Below are 16576 nucleotides of genomic sequence, written 5' to 3'. Positions count from 1 at the left end.
GTGCTCCTGTAGAACTGCAACACCGAACATGTTTACAGATTCTAGTGCTGTGAATCTGTGTCACTCACTGTAGTTCTTCCAGTTTCTTTACCAAGGTTAAAGGTCCTGGGTGCAACGTTTTTCATGTATTCATTGTTTTCTATTGCCAATTGGCGAATGGGTTTTTACACAAACTCTTTATTTTACAACAAATTCAACTTTTATGTGAATGTTTCAGGACAGATTTTCTGGGAAACTCCAAAGAATAGACGTTTTGTGCGTCCCCAAGTCCCTCACTTCTCTTCATCTCGCCTACAGCCAACAGTGAAAGCTAAATGGAGTCTGTAAACATGACCAACTGAACCGGCTGTTGAACATGCTGTTCTACAGGAGATGGGCCTCAGGTTGGAGGCTGTCAGTTAGTTTGCTGCTCCGGTGGGGAGTTGTACTCAGGGCGGTCCAGGATCAGACCCCCATTGCTGGGGGTCGGCGGGATGATGGCCGCTGCAGAGTGTGTGTAGCAGAGGCACAGCATGTGTGAACCCTTTCTCCTGCGCTGATAAAAAATCCTAGAGGAAACACTGACATGTGAATTACACTGTTGCCCAGAAAGGTGGAATCATTTTGTGTTCAGACAAATTCTTCTTTTCATTTTCACTGTGATATGTTTGAAAGAGATTGATCAACACATACAGACCAACTGTATGGGCAACAGTGTACATCGCGGTCTTAGCTGGCTAATGTTAGCTCTCTTGCTAATGCAGACAATTTGCTAGCAAGCGGACATAGAAAAATACTGTCTCGAGTGGATAACATCCGCTAATACATCCAGACTTGCGCGGCTGTCTCAACATATGCAAATTAACTTAGCAGCTAACATTACGGAGCAAACAAGTTACATAGAGAACCTTTGATGTTCCAACTACATAATTACCAATATATGAAGCTATATATTTGAGCTTTGTATCACAATGTATCACTTAAGAATATCACACCCAACTGACATTTTGACTTTCATATTTATGTAATTGTATTGCTGAAAAAATAGAGGAGTGAACATTGATTCTGAGGTCTGCTTCACTTATGACAGAAACTATCTACTAACAATGGGAAAAGTTTCTGTTTATTTGGTATTCAAGTATAATTTTGGTGGCAGCAGTATCCTTCCAACTAGACTAATTCCAAACTATTGTTTGTTCCAACTATTATTCACTAGATTATTGCTTTTATCAAACAGCAGTGGGCACCATATCAGTCAAAGCAAAAGACTGCAACACACTGGGTGGTGAAATGTGTAAAAGTTATAATAACTATGGCAGTAAGGAAAAGCTTATAATAACAATAAATTATAGTCCAGGAGAAGCTATAAAGTAGTAGCTAAGAAAATGTTTGCAATGTCCTTTTAGAAGATTCCAAAAACAGAAATGATCTGAATGTACTATCAGATGAAGTGACCCTGCTCCAGCGTTACAGTTCAGACTGGAACCCCTAGAGGTGTCAGGTCTGTCAAAACATTTTGATGACATGCTGCATCGTGGATCAGTCAGTCTGCTGTCTCCATTACGTTGTCCAAGTGTCCCTGTAACTCATCCTTTTGGAACTCTTCACCTGAATGCTCTGTAAACAACCATGTGAACAACTCTGAACGACTTTGAGGAGAGTCTCCATTTGAAAAATTCATAGCGTCTCGCCCCACCTTTAAACACTTTTGCCTTTGGAGTGGGCTATTTTGGCATTTTTATGATGAAGAGTTTGTACAAATGTGTGTCTCGTTATTTGTTTTTTTAGAAAAATCTTATGGCATTTTTGCTTTTATTAGATAATAGTGAGCAACAGTGTCTAACAGTTCGCAACTAAGGTGGCAGCGCCCCTGTGGAACATAATTGACTTATTCAAAGAATAATCCCACACAAACTGGAGGAAAGTAGATCACACAAATCACACCCATGTGTGTCGTCATATGTTGTGCCTGGAAAACCAATGACCTTTTCAGCAATATTTATACCACTTTTTAAACCTGCCACTGAAAGGACCATCTAAATGGCTCCACCTTTCAAAAATAAAATTAGGTTTAGAAATGGGATTTAAGTCCAAACCAGGATTTAGGTATTTGCATACTTTTAAATAAGTAATATTTAAATATTATAAATAATAAATAATATTTAAAAGTATTGGAGCAAATGCCATAATCCAGATAACCACTACACACATTGTAAACATTATTTTAGCTGTCCATAGAGCTACATTTCGATTAATGAAAGGAAACACAGTCAAGTCTGCAATTTCCCAGCTTGGGGTCAATAAAGTATTTCTATTCTATTCTATTTTAAGACCGTAGAGAGCTGCTGAATCATGGTTTGGCTAGAACAAAAACAAGGTAAACAAATGATGACTACCATAGGTCAGAGGGAAAACAACTACTCTTGAGAGTGGAGGTTACAGAAATGGCTTAACAACAAGATAAATAATATTGGTGCAGTAGCACAAGAGGATTGAGCTCTGCAGGGACAGTAACCAGTAGATTACGGTAGCGTATTAAATGCAGAGCAGAAATGCAAACATGCGCATACACATTGTGTAACACAGCCGGTGATGCAGCTCGCAGCACAGCAATCCCTTCTCTCATAAAGAGCAGACTAAGCAGAGTATTCATTTCACTGGTTAAAATGGTGCAGGTGGTGATTCTGTTGCATACTGAAAAATTCCACAGCCTTGATTCAACTAGAATAAACATATATATTCCTTTGATTTCATTTCCTGCCATTATTACATATGACTTGAAATCACCGGTCAGGTATTTTGGGTGTGTGCTCTCTTTTGGTCATTTAAAAAACACAAAACAAGTTAATGACTCCCCAAAGTAGCCTTAGTCATTTATACATGTGAGAAAAATGTTGAGTTAGTTACAGGGTTCCTACACAGTCTGGAAAAGTCTGGAATTTCATTTGAGTCATTTTCAGGTCCGGATACATTTGGAAAAGGGAAAAGTGTGGGAAAATGTTTGCTTGGTTTCCAGACTATTCACTCACTTTCTAAAATAAAATATATTAATAAATACAAATCAATACAAGTTTATTTACACATCACAGACGACCTGTAGATGATATGAAACTAATCAAGCTGGCAGAAATTTGAAGCCATATGCAGGGTTAAAAGCATGGTCGTCTCCTCAAAGCACCTAGTGCTAGCCTCTCAACGCCGTTTGCCCAACCAAAGGAGGCACTGAGTAGGCCTGATGAGTAATTCATTGCACTCTTTTAGCATTTAGCTTGAATAAAACGCTGTGCGTTGAACATGTCTCAGTTTCGGGTACATTCACTTATATGAGCTACAACACCTATGTAAAAATGTCTAACATACATAGTCAGAATTTAACATACGTGTTGAAAGTTGGATTTTCAAACCATTTATTTACATAATAAGTGTCTAACAATTGGTATTCAGGTGTTTAATATTGACTGAAAGTCTAAAAAAGTCTGAAAAAGTCTGGAATTCTGAAATGGTAAATGTGGAGGAACCCTGTAGTTACCTCTAACCCAAACCCTAATGAAATAGCATAAAGGTCCAAAAGCTCTATAATTGCATCACTGGCACAGTATATAATACATTAATAAATCTGTAATGCTGAAGGGAACTGTTCATTGTCCAACGTACCAACTAACAACCAATTTGTATTTAGTCAGTGGTTTGGAACTGGATAAGATAGCAGACACTTAGATGCATAGTTTTATGCAGGATTCCAACACATTAAGTGCAGCAGTCTCAGTTCTGTCCGTGTACTGTGTCCTCTGGATCCCTTCGAGGCTGGGTCTAACTGCTTTCTGGTCAGTTTGGATTTGGGTCGTGTGTGGTCTTAAATATTAGTTTCTGTTTTGAAGTCTCCGGTCTTTCCATCCTACAAAGTCCTCTGATCTGAAGTCACACTACAACACACACACACCGTCCATCGCTGTCTGCATTCAAGCAGAACTGAGGTAAAGTTGTATGGAGGAGTCCAAGTGGACAGGGATGTCAGGATGAAGTTCTGTTATACCCGGCCTCTATGTGTTTCTCCAGCCACAGCTCTGCTAGCTGCATTGTCGACGCAAATGTACTTGCTCTTGACCCAAGGCACATTTTGTGTTGCTTCTGCTCAAGACTTGTGTTGCAGTGGACGGGATGATAAATGTGGACAATTCCTGGTTCTTGACTGCGTAACACGTTTAAACCAGACCGAATAACTTTTGTGAACAAGTCGACGTCTTCCAGTCCCCAGCCTAAGATTGAGGTGTCAAACCCTCCGGCTTTTAATAAATCACTCTTGAAAACACAGGTGATTCCAAATCCATAATCTCGCCAGAAACCACTTTTCTTGGTCAACACAAATTTGTTTTCTCTTGGGGCCTTCTCGGAATAAACAATCTTGGGGTTGTACTGACTAAAGACAACAGGGAAATAGACTTGTTTCCCTTGGACAGCGTTGTCTCTGCAGCGTTGCAGGGCATCACCACTAAAGATAAGATCAACATCGCAGAAGAACAGCAGAGAGTCATTATGAAGCTGCGAGGTGCCCAGCTCAAGGGCCAGTCCTCGGGAAAAGTTGCCCGTCATGGGGATTACGGACAGGTCAGCTTTGGGATACTTCCTATTGTAGTCTTTGATTAACTTAATGTGTTTACCTCTGTGCTGATCGCTCCCATTGTTCACCAGAATTATGGAGAGCTTAACATTTTGTTTGGGTATCAAACACACTTTCTCAAAGTTCTCCATAAAGCGGACAAAGGTGTCATAGCGTCCCGATAATGGGACAAGGATGTTGACCTTTCTCTGGCTTTGTTCCCACATTTCCCGGTTTGATTCATAGACCTGGAAAGGTGACAAGAACTTCAGAGAGTTGGATAGAAAAGACAAGGATTGGGATTCAGAGTTGATGGCAGCCACAAGTTCAGCCACATCAAACTCTTCAGTTTCAGTAAAGAAGGGTCGGCTAAATGATTGCTGAAGGTAAGCGTGCCGCCTCACAGGCACTGTTATTTTCCGTCCCTTGTGTTTCTTGTACAGAAGCAGTAAATCTATGATGTACTCTGCGCCATGCATTGGATCCACCCTGTAGTAGCCATACTGAATCTCTTTAAAGTCAATAACGCGTCCACGTGTTTTAGAATTCTCATTAATCATTTCCATGACCTGGAGTATGACGTCTTCTAGTGCAGTCCGAAGCAAGTTCCCAAGGCTCTGCCGGGCAATCTTGTTCTCAGCAGCAGAATACATATGACGGCCAGTCAGGAAGTCCCACTCAATGACATCATTTCTGTCATTCGGCTTATAGCGCATGTAGGAAGGTGGGGACCCCAGCTGTTGGTCCTCCCACAGTACTTCTGTGTCACTGAGGTAACTCATGACACGGCCCTCGCGGTGGAGCAGGATGGTGCGGTAACTAAGTCTGGAGATCTCCCGGCTCAGCATGAAGCTGTGCAGCCGGTACTGGTAGGCAGGCTTTTTGTTGGGGTGAAGTGTAATGGCATTGTGGATCTTGCTACTGTGAAGTTCTTCAATGAAACCTTTCTTGTTCTGTTCATAGTTCTCATAGAAGAGCTGCTGCATCTGCGAAAAAAGTTGCAACACCACAGTAAGAGCATAGATCATGACGGTGCAAACAACACTTTCAAATCTTTACACCATTTGCCACCTTAATCAAACTAGACCAAGTGTGCTTTTGATCACATTATTCATTTTATAAGATTTACTGCACAGTGAGCTATTTGGAATACTGGTAATTATAATTAACATAATATATACAGTGATTATGGTCCTCTACTCCGATCTACACAATATAAAATGAGCAAAAAGAACCAAACAAATCCATTCAGTCTATCAGCCGTAGGTCTGAAAAAAGAAATTGACCAATGGGAGCCATCCGTCACAGAAGGCTCCCATTGGCTTGTACCCTCCATCCAATCCCCTTGTCTCCCCTGCTCCTCATCCCCTCCCCCTCCCCCTCCTTCTCTGTAAACTCTGAGCAGCTAGTGAATAGCTTAGCAGCTCAGCTACCGGAGCTTCAGTTACCATGGAGAAGGAAAAGGCCGATACCAGCAAACGGCCTCTGCTCGCCCCAACAGAGAAGGTTAGAGAAAACAGAAGTGGAGCGAGGAAAAGGCAGAAACCAAAAGGAAATGTGAGCTACGTAGGAACCAAAGATGAGTCAACATCGGGGATTCCTTTGAGCGGTGGTGGTGAAGGCTACGTCAGGATCTGGGACTGAAAACAGATGCTGAGACAGCAGACTTTTTGTTGAACAGGTCATTTTTGTGTTTTATTTTGGTAGATGTTCCATAAACAGCCAAAATTAGTCTGTGCCAATACTGGCTTATGACTGTGAACAACCCCGCTCTGATAAACACCTATATCAACACATGTTAGCATACGTTAGCATATGTTAGCCATGTGTTTTTAGCCGGCCATCTTCTGGCTCTGTCAGAGGGGGTGTGTCGTTCGGAGGTGAGGGAGGGTGATACGAGCTCGGGGGGAGGACTCATGGAACACTGAGGGAGGGGTTGGCTTTAACACAGTATTTAACTTACATACTGAAAGTCTTCTCTACTATTTCAGTAGTAGTGATGGTTAACCCGGATCATTTAAAGGATTGAGGTTATTCTGAGTCGATCACTAATATGATTGAGTCACTGGAGTCAAATTCCCTCAATAACTCTTAATGAATCTTGTTCCTACAATTTAAACTATAGTTAATGCAGCCACTCACTTAAGTGAGTGCAGACTGAAAGAACAGCCTGATGAAAATGTGAGTACTGAGAGTTGACCAACTAAAGAACAATCATTTACTGGAAGCATTACAACAGGGAATATCTTACAGCCCGTTTATGTCTTTGCTGTTTGTCTTGCATACAGAAGACATCTGTCATGAAGCCTTATGTTTTACTAGTCCACATGAACCTGAATGACACTTCACAGGGTATAAAACAGAGCAATGTTCCTGTAATCGCCTTGATATAAAGTGGACTGGCTTTGCCATGATTGTTTATCAAAAGCAGTCTTTGTTGCAGTTTGTTTTAATGAAGTAGTGAAAACCTTTCATTGGAAATGATATTGTTATATTATCATGCACCTGAATAGTTCACCATAATTAAGGCCTGGGTTTCTACAGAACTGATCAGACCCCCCCACTCTCATCCCAGTGTTTCCCCTACCATTATAATATATTGCCTTCCGTGAGTTCTGTAAACAAACAACAAACAGTAGTGCGCCTACCTGTTGCACCTTCTTTTTCTTTGGAAAAGTAGCCTACTGTAGTACAAATCATTTATTTTAGAGTTGGAGGTTGTTGTCACCCGCTGCATTTTTTGATTTGAGCTTATTTATGTTATTATTTGAAAGGTGCATCCTGAACAGACTCAATCCATACCTCATATGACCACACACACTGTGTTCCTCCAAAGCGTCGCACACAGCGGCCCACTTCCACATCCTCATGGGTGGTGTACATCTCCCTCAGACAGGTACTGATGTGAGGGACCATCCTGCGTAGAACCTCTCTACTAAAGATCATCCCAGGGCCTCCCATGCAGAAGTTCTCTCCAGGTTCCAGGGCCAGTCTGCCCAGTTCCTCAGCCATGCCCAGGCCTGTCTGGCCCAGATACAGGGGCTTGCTGCTGTTCAGAGACCTCAGGAACAACTCCAGCTTCTCACCTGGCAGAGGGTGAAGTGGGAGAAATCAGAGGGACAGGCATCCTGGGCTCCGCACCATTTGAAACTGATGGAAAAGGTTTTCTTTTTGGATACACTACTTTGCTTCGTATAATTTTTACAAAAGTAATGTTTATATGATATTAATATATTAGAAAGTTAGGCAAACTTGTGAACTTATCAAATCTATCAATGGGATGTTGCCTTTAAAAGGGGGGGGGGCAGGGGTGCAGATCCAATGTTAGGATTGGGGGACACAAAAGTGATTTATTTTTTTACTGAACGTGGAATCATTTCCTGTTTTCCTTTCGTGTTTATTTTCCCCAAACAGCCAACAGTGTATATATTTGAAATGTATTAATTTGTTTTGATAAACCCCTTGAGTAGTACCAACTCGTTTTCGAGGGTTATATTAGTAAATCATCATTTTAACTGTTATATTAGTAAATCATCATTTTACTGAACTGTTATATTAGTAAATCATCATTTTAACTGTTATATTAGTAAATCATCATTTTAACTGTTATATTAGTGAATCATCATTTTAACTGTTATATTAGTAAATCATCATTTTAACTGTTATATTAGTAAATCATCATTTTAACTGTTATATTAGTGAATCATCATTTTAACTGTTATATTAGTAAATCATCATTTGAACTGTTATATTAGTAAATCATCATTTTACTGAACTGTTATATTAGTAAATCATCATTTGAACTGTTATATTAGTGAATCATCATTTTAACTGTTATATTAGTAAATCATCATTTTACTGAACTGTTATATTAGTAAATCCCCATTTTAACTGTTATATTAGTAAATCATCATTTTACTGTTATATTAGTAAATCATCATTTGAACTGTTATATTAGTAAATCATCATTTTACTGAACTGTCATATTAGTGAATCATCATTTTAACTGTTATATTAGTAAATCATCATTTTAACTGTTATATTAGTAAATCATCATTTTAAGGGTCTTCATGTAAAGCCTCCTCAGCCCCAGTTCTTCTCTCCATCTACCTTCCCTCCCAGTGTAGGGGACTACTTTATGCATGATTAACTGATATGGATGAATATGAAAATATGAAGCCCTTTTTTAAAGCCTGCTGATCATCAGCGTCTGTGGAAGAAACTACGTTCATTTGTGTTGTAGTGGAGCAGAACACAGATGGATGTGGAGTCAGAAATATGTTTGTCATTGCCCACAAGGTCTCTAGGTCCTATTCACCAATACCATTCAAATTTGGATCCAGTTCAGGAAGCAGTAAGGCTTGCAAAGGGCTTCGGTCCTTGCCCCAGTTTTGAACAATCATGCGTTTCTCCCTTCCTGCACCGACCCTGCATTCCATATATGGTCAGATAAGGGACTCAAAACTCTTAAGGACCTGTTTGATGAAGGGGTTTTTGCGTCCTTTGAATCTATGTCGCACAAATACAGCCTGCCTAATAGCCTATTTTGGTACCTTCAAATGAGACCTTTTATCCAAAAGCAATTCCCACAAAGTTGAGATGAACCAATTTCTGTCTCTCACTGTACAACACAAACGACTGATATCTGTCATTTATAATTAGATTGCTCTTCTGAGCCCAGTCCCCACTGTCTCACCTAAAAATGCATGGGAAAAGGATTTAGGGGTAGACATTACTGAGGTCCAGTGGAGGGACATTCTGAAACTGGTCCACTCATCTTCAATTTGTGCCAGGCACGGCCTGTTACAGTGGTAGGTGCTTCATAGAGCCCATTTCACCAACGCTAACCTGGCTAAGATATACCCAAGTCACAGTGATGCTTGTAACTGTTGTAAGCAGTCTCCAGCCGACCACACACACACATGTTCTGGACGTGCCCGAAGCTTGCTGAATTTTGGTCTGATATATTTCAAACCCTCAAACAGGCTCTTAACACAAATTTGGAACCAAATCCCCTGACTGCTCTTTTTGGGCTCCCTCTGTCTAAAAATCTGCCCATTACTAAACAACGTGTAGTGACCTTTACCACCCTGCTCACCAGACATACCATTCTCCTTAAATGGAAACATGTTTCTCCACCGACTCACAATAGTTGGATATGTGAAATTTTACAATATCTCCGGTTGGAGAGGTTGAGGTTTTCACAGAGGGGATCTTTGACAGCATCCCTCCAAACCTGGGACCCACCGCTGGCTTTTATAAGTAACAGTCTTACTGTTATTCCTAATGATGCTCCCTAATACTATAGTAGAGCCACCCCCCCCCCTTTTTTTTTTTTCTTGTATTACTATATTTATTTTTTCTATTAGCTACAGTTTTTACTTTATTGTATCTCACTGTACCTTAATTATTTACTTATGTTATATGTTGCTTAGCGAAAGTTCAGCCTGGAAGACTGCTACCCTTCATCCTATCTCACATCTCTCTTGCTGTCACCTTCTTCCTGAGACATTAACAGTCAGCTAATTGGGGGCGGGGTCACCACTTCTCTCTAACCTATCAGGGCTCTCCTTGTCGTCCTCAGCCAATCAGGCTGCAGCTGTCAAAAGTTTAAAAGTGCTCTCTCTCTGTGCTGCCAGCTGTCATTCCAGGCTCAGGAGATGGCAAACACCCACCTCCATGTCTCCAGCTGCATCATCTGGACTCCTTCCTCACTGCATCCATCCCAGTCATCTCCTCTTCACCACACCAGTGTCTGGACTCCATCGGTGTTTCCTGCTCTACCCTCAGCTTCCCCACCCCTTTAACATTTTGAGTCTAATCGCCAAAGACTCTCATTCCATCATATATTGGTCAAGTATTATTAAATAAATTCTTACTTTCACATCTAAACAGAATCATGTCAAGTCTTCCTGATTATAATGTTATTTAATTACTTAGTTGGTTATTGTGATTACATCTGACATGAGTTGTTAGGAGGGACAGTGGGATTTGTGTTGGGGTTGTTTGGTTTTCTCTTTCACTTTAAGGCAGACCAGCCAACATGAGACACCAAGAATTTCCAGCAACACTTTACAATAGGGGTACAAATCATATATTCTTTACTGATGCGTGGCCTGTGATAAATGAATGCAGAATGTATCATGAATTCTTGTTGCTCATCATTAACATCATTGCTCGCATTGCTTGTGGCTCAAGACAGCCCTGGGCAGGGGTGTTCCTAAGATTTGAGGACATTAGGGCTTAGCCTGGACCTCTGGTACTTCCTGTTTCAATTATGTGCACATTGCTTCATCTTCTTTCCGTTTGATGGCAGATTGCAGCAGCTTTTGAGGTAGCGTAGGTTTACTGCCACAAGAGGCCTTATTGTGTCTATATATTGAGTTCTAGCAGTTCTAGTATTCTGCAACTTGTTGTTTTTTATAGGGTGAGGGGGGGGGGGGCAGATGTGCATGTTCAAGAGTTCTAAATAATAAGGGGGGTGTGACCCCTCAAAATCTACCCCTATGATATCATATAATGGGTATATATTCTACAACTCAAAGTTTTCAATAAAAGTCCGTATAAAACAAGGATAAGATGTTATCTTCACCTGGACATGTACACTGCCAGTATGAAACAAAGTGACACACACACACACACACACACACACACACACACACACACACACACACACACACACACACACACACACACTAACACACACACACACACACACACACACACACACACACACACACACACACACACACACACACACACACACACACACACACACACACACCATCACCTCTTATGTAAGCATCATCATCTGCCCGCATGAACCACTCGTATTTCTCCAGGTAGTGGTCGTGGATGTACTTCAGCATCATGAAGGACTTCTTCTGTGGCGGGTAGGAGTCGTCCACACCTGCCAGCGACACCACCGGGACGGGGACGGGCAGGTGGACGGTGCCCGACCCGGCGCTCGAGAAGAACTCCACCTTCCCGGGTATGGAGCTCACCCAGGTTCTGTAAGCAGCTACGGCGCGAGAGCGCACATATTTCTTGGCTGTCATGACGCCGACATAGAGGAACCGCGTCGGTCTGTTCCTGGGTCTCCCCGCGTCTCCGCTGCTGTTCCCCGTACCCAACCCCCTGTCCTCCTCCTGACTCAACTGCGGCCGGTCCCGGTCTTTGATAGCCGCGGTGTTGCCGGTGATGGCGGGACCTTTACCTACGGAGGAGTCACTGTAGTACAAGCACACAGGAGATTTCTTGCCTTTACTTTCCAGAACCTGGGGTACGATGAGCCAAGAGGACACGGTGAAGCCGAGAAAGACGCCGAAAACCACGGTCGTGCACGATCTCCGTGATTTCACAGCCATTGCTGCTTAATATGAGCTCCACGGAAACGTATGAATGCTTTCGTTGTGTGGGGAGGTGCTGACGTGTATGGGCATCCAGCATCTGTGGAGCATTATACTGTGTGTGTCCTACCTGCTGTGGAAAAATACACTTTCCACCTGGGATAGCAGAACTCACGGGACTGAACAGACAGACCCACGCTCAAGCTCGGCCGGCCCGTCTGAAAGTGTGCCTTAGATGTACCACAGCCCCCGGGGGGAATCATTTCGAACCCAGTTCAGTTCCGACTGAGAGCCTGGAACTGTCTCCCCTCCGAAGAACCGTCCTACTGGCTTTTTCTTCCTCTCCATGGTGTTAGCCTGTGCTAGTCTTTACCAGCGCGTCTCTTTAGCCTACAGTAATATCACGAACACGTCGTTGTTGTCGTCCCAGCAGCAGTCGTGTCGTTTCTCACTGTAACCCGACACACACTCACTGTCACGTTTACATTGGCCGTTGTGTCTGCCACCTCCAGGGCAGCTTACCGAGCTCTGTCCTCACAGCAGCGGCAGAGGGTGAGTCTGGGCTCCGTTAGCAACACGTCGCTTCCCCCTCGGAGTATTCTTCAGACTAAAAGCGTAATGATCCATGAACAGCGCTATAGACTGTCAATGTAACATTAGTATTATTATAAATAATATTGCGATGTACAGGATTATGCGCAAGAACTGAACCCTTGATTTTCACACAGCCAGTTATTAAAGAAAGAATGCAAATATAAAGTATGCAAGGATGATTGTTCTAATGCATAATTAAGCACACAAAGCGTTGGTGCTTTTATTTTGAAGGACAGGATCAGATGTGTGTTTAGTTTCTTTCTTCTTGTTTTATCTTCCTCTTACGGATTGGAGGACTCCCGACCTGAGTCGGCGTGCTTCATTCGTCTCTCTTGCCTGCGACGGGGGGATTTACAGTTCAGTAAATGACGATTTACTAATATAACAGTTAAAATAATGATTTACTAATATAACAGTTTAAATGATGATTTACTAATATAACAGTTAAAATGATGATTTACTAATATAACAGTTAAAATGATGATTTACTAATATAACAGTTAAAATGATGATTTACTAATACAACAGTTAAAATGATGATTTACTAATATAACAGTTAAAATGATGATTTACTAATATAACAGTTAAAATGATGATTTACTTATATAACAGTTAAAATGATGATTTACTAATATAACAGTTAAAATGATGATTTACTAATATAACAGTTAAAATGATGATTTACTAATATAACAGTTAAAATGATGATTTACTAATATAACAGTTAAAATGATGATTTACTAATATAACAGTTAAAATAATGATTTACTAATATAACAGCTAAAATGATGATTTACTAATATAACAGTTAAAATGATGATTTACTAATATAACAGTTAAAATGATGATTTACTAATATAACAGTTAAAATGATGATTTACTAATATAACAGTTAAAATGATGATTTACTAATACAACAGTTAAAATGATGATTTACTAATACAACAGTTAAAATTATGATTTACTAATATAACAGTTAAAATAATGATTTACTAATATAACAGTTAAAATAATGATTTACTAATATAACAGTTAAAATGATGATTTACTAATATAACAGTTCAGTAAAATGATGATTTACTAATATAACAGTTTAAATGATGATTTACTAATATAACAGTTAAAATGATGATTTACTGAAATAACAGTTAAAATGATGATTTACTAATATAACAGTTAAAATGATGATTTACTAATATAACAGTTAAAATTATGATTTACTAATATAACAGTTAAAATGATGATTTACTAATATAACAGTTAAAATGATGATTTACTAATATGACAGATAAAATGATGATTTACTAATATAACAGTTAAAATGATGATTTACTAATATAACAGTTAAAATGATGATTTACTAATATAACAGTTAAAATGATGATTTACTAATATAACAGTTAAATGATGATTTACTAATATAACAGTTAAAATGATGATTTACTAATATAACAGTTAAAATGATGATTTACTAATATAACAGTTAAAATGATGATTTACTAATATAACAGTTAAAATGATGATTTACTAATATAACAGTTAAAATGATGATTCACTAATATAACAGTTAAAATGATGATTTACTAATATAACAGTTAAAATGATGATTTACTAATATAACAGTTAAAATTATGATTTACTAATATAACAGTTAAAATGATGATCTACTAATATAACAGTTAAAATGATGATTTACTAATATAACAGTTAAAATGATGATTTACTAATATAACAGTAAAAATGATGATTTACTAATATAACAGTTAAATGATGATTTACTAATATAACAGTTAAAATGATGATTTACTAATATAACAGTAAAAATGATGATTTACTAATATAACAGTTAAAATTATGATTTACTAATATAACAGTAAAATGATGATTTACTAATATAACAGTTAAAATGATGATTTACTAATATAACAGTTAAAATGATGATTTACTAATATAACAGTTAAAATGATGATTTACTAATATAACAGTTCAGTAAAATGATGATTTACTAATATAACAGTTAAAATGATGATTTACTAATATAACAGTTAAAATGATGATTTACTAATATAACAGTTCAGTAAAATGATGATTTACTAATATAACAGTTAAAATGATGATTTACTAATATAACAGTTAAAATGATGATTTACTAATATAACAGTAAAAATGATGATTTACTAATATAACAGTTAAAATGATGATTTACTAATATAACAGTTCAGTAAAATGATGATTTACTAATATAACAGTTAAAATGATGATTTACTAATATAACAGTTCAGTAAAATGATGATTTACTAATATAACAGTTAAAATGATGATTTACTAATATAACAGTTCAGTAAAATGATGATTTACTAATATAACAGTTAAAATGATGATTTACTAATATAACAGTTAAAATGATGATTCACCAATATAACAGTTCAGTAAAATGATGATTTACTAATATAACAAATAAAATGATGATTTACTAATATAACAGTTCAGTAAAATGATGATTTACTAATATAACAAATAAAATGATGATTTACTAATATAACAAATAAAATGATGATTTACTAATATAACAGTCAAAATGATGATTTACTAATATAACAAATAAAATGATGATTTACTAATATAAAAGTTCAGTAAACAGTGATACTCTGTTGCTGTTTGGGATAAATAAATAAGAAAGGTAAGAGCAGTAAATGATTCCATGTTCAGTACTTTTTAAATGATGGTGAGACTCTGTGAAGTTGTGATTAATGGTGGAATTGTATGAGTTGCATACGGGGAAAATATTCCACTGAGTTTTCGCTCAAAAAACAGACAACTATAGACTCATCAATTCTTTGCTAGAGGTTTGGTGGTTGTGGTTGTTCGACATGTTTTGCAAACCCCTTTTCAATTTTAGAGAAACACAATAAACACTGCAAACACCTTAATTATCAGAGATAACATAACTGAGAGAAGCACTTCCTTTGAGCTCCTGATTAGAAGGAGAAGGAATTATTCAGTAATTCAGTCCGCCATAAGAATATTCAGAGGTTGAAAATGGCCACAGGTAGTCCAGGCCTATTTTGAGGTTGTTGTTTTTTATTATTTAAAAACATCTTATCATTTTTTATTTCATCAGTCAGTTCTCCCATACCTGCAGGTGGCAGCAGAGTCAAGGAGAAAGAATGGGTACTGTCGCACTAACAGCTGGACTGCTTTCCACGCCAAATGTTTAGTCTGTTGAAACTTTTGGCTGAGCTTTACTCACATGACCTCACTAGGCCCAAACAAATTCCTCTACACAATGCAGGTATATTGTGTATGATTGTGTAAATAAACATGATATGATTTTAGCTGCACTTACTGTCAGTCCATCTCAAATAAAAGAACAAAAAAATGGCCTCAGTTTTCCCTGAATGGTTTTCTTTCCTTTTTCTTTTTAGTAAATATAGTTCGTAAATAATAATAATAATAATAATAATAATAATAATAATAATAATAATAATAATAATAAAAATAATAATAATAATGATGATGATGATAATAATAATAACATTTTTAAAACATAAATAAACTGGTAAATAAAACACAATTCTGACCATGCTACACTTGTCACTGAGATACTTCAATCATAATATAGTAATATATCATAATATAGTTGAATGTTTCAGTAAAGCATCCAAATACTTAGAAATACCTCATATCTGCTTTTCAGGGCATGCACACAGACTTGATGGACTGATAAGAAAGTGGTTAACCCCACAGAGGCCCAGTCTCTGTACCCTCAAACAGAGCTTTCACTCACCACCCAATCAGGAGGTAGCAATCATACCAACCCCAAAGCAGGTGCTGCCCATCTACCTTGTGATTCCAGTCTTTTAGCAAGCTTTGTCCTTTCCCAGAGAGCGCCTGTTCAGAGTCCAATTCAATACTCCACATCTCGCCGAGTGCGATCCAAATGCCCAGATGTGACTTACTCCACCCATATTGTCAAGAATGTATCGGAGGTGACTTGTGTGGACTTCAGACAGCCAGGCATCCCAGAATGCATTGCACATTAACGGTCATACTGTGT

The 16576-nt window shown here is 38.4% G+C and overlaps 1 protein-coding gene across 1 annotated transcript; it reads right to left on the bottom strand.

Moving 5' to 3' along the window:
* Positions 1-3606: 3606 nt before the first annotated feature.
* Positions 3607-12421, bottom strand: chsy3 (chondroitin sulfate synthase 3). The gene is made up of 3 exons (XM_083929639.1): positions 11367-12421; positions 7379-7662; positions 3607-5562 (listed from the first exon to the last, which is right to left on the bottom strand). Exons 1-3 carry the CDS (start codon positions 11941-11943, stop codon positions 3991-3993), a joined length of 2433 nt encoding a protein of 810 aa, XP_083785765.1. The 5' UTR covers positions 11944-12421; the 3' UTR covers positions 3607-3990.
* Between the last annotated feature and the right edge of the window lie 4155 nt (positions 12422-16576).

The sequence above is a fragment of the Echiichthys vipera genome (genome assembly GCF_963691815.1).
Source record: "Echiichthys vipera genome assembly, chromosome: 16".
NCBI lineage: Eukaryota > Metazoa > Chordata > Actinopteri > Perciformes > Trachinidae > Echiichthys > Echiichthys vipera.
The sequence above is the reverse complement of the archived record's forward strand: the minus strand, read 5'-3'. Positions and strand labels throughout refer to the sequence as shown.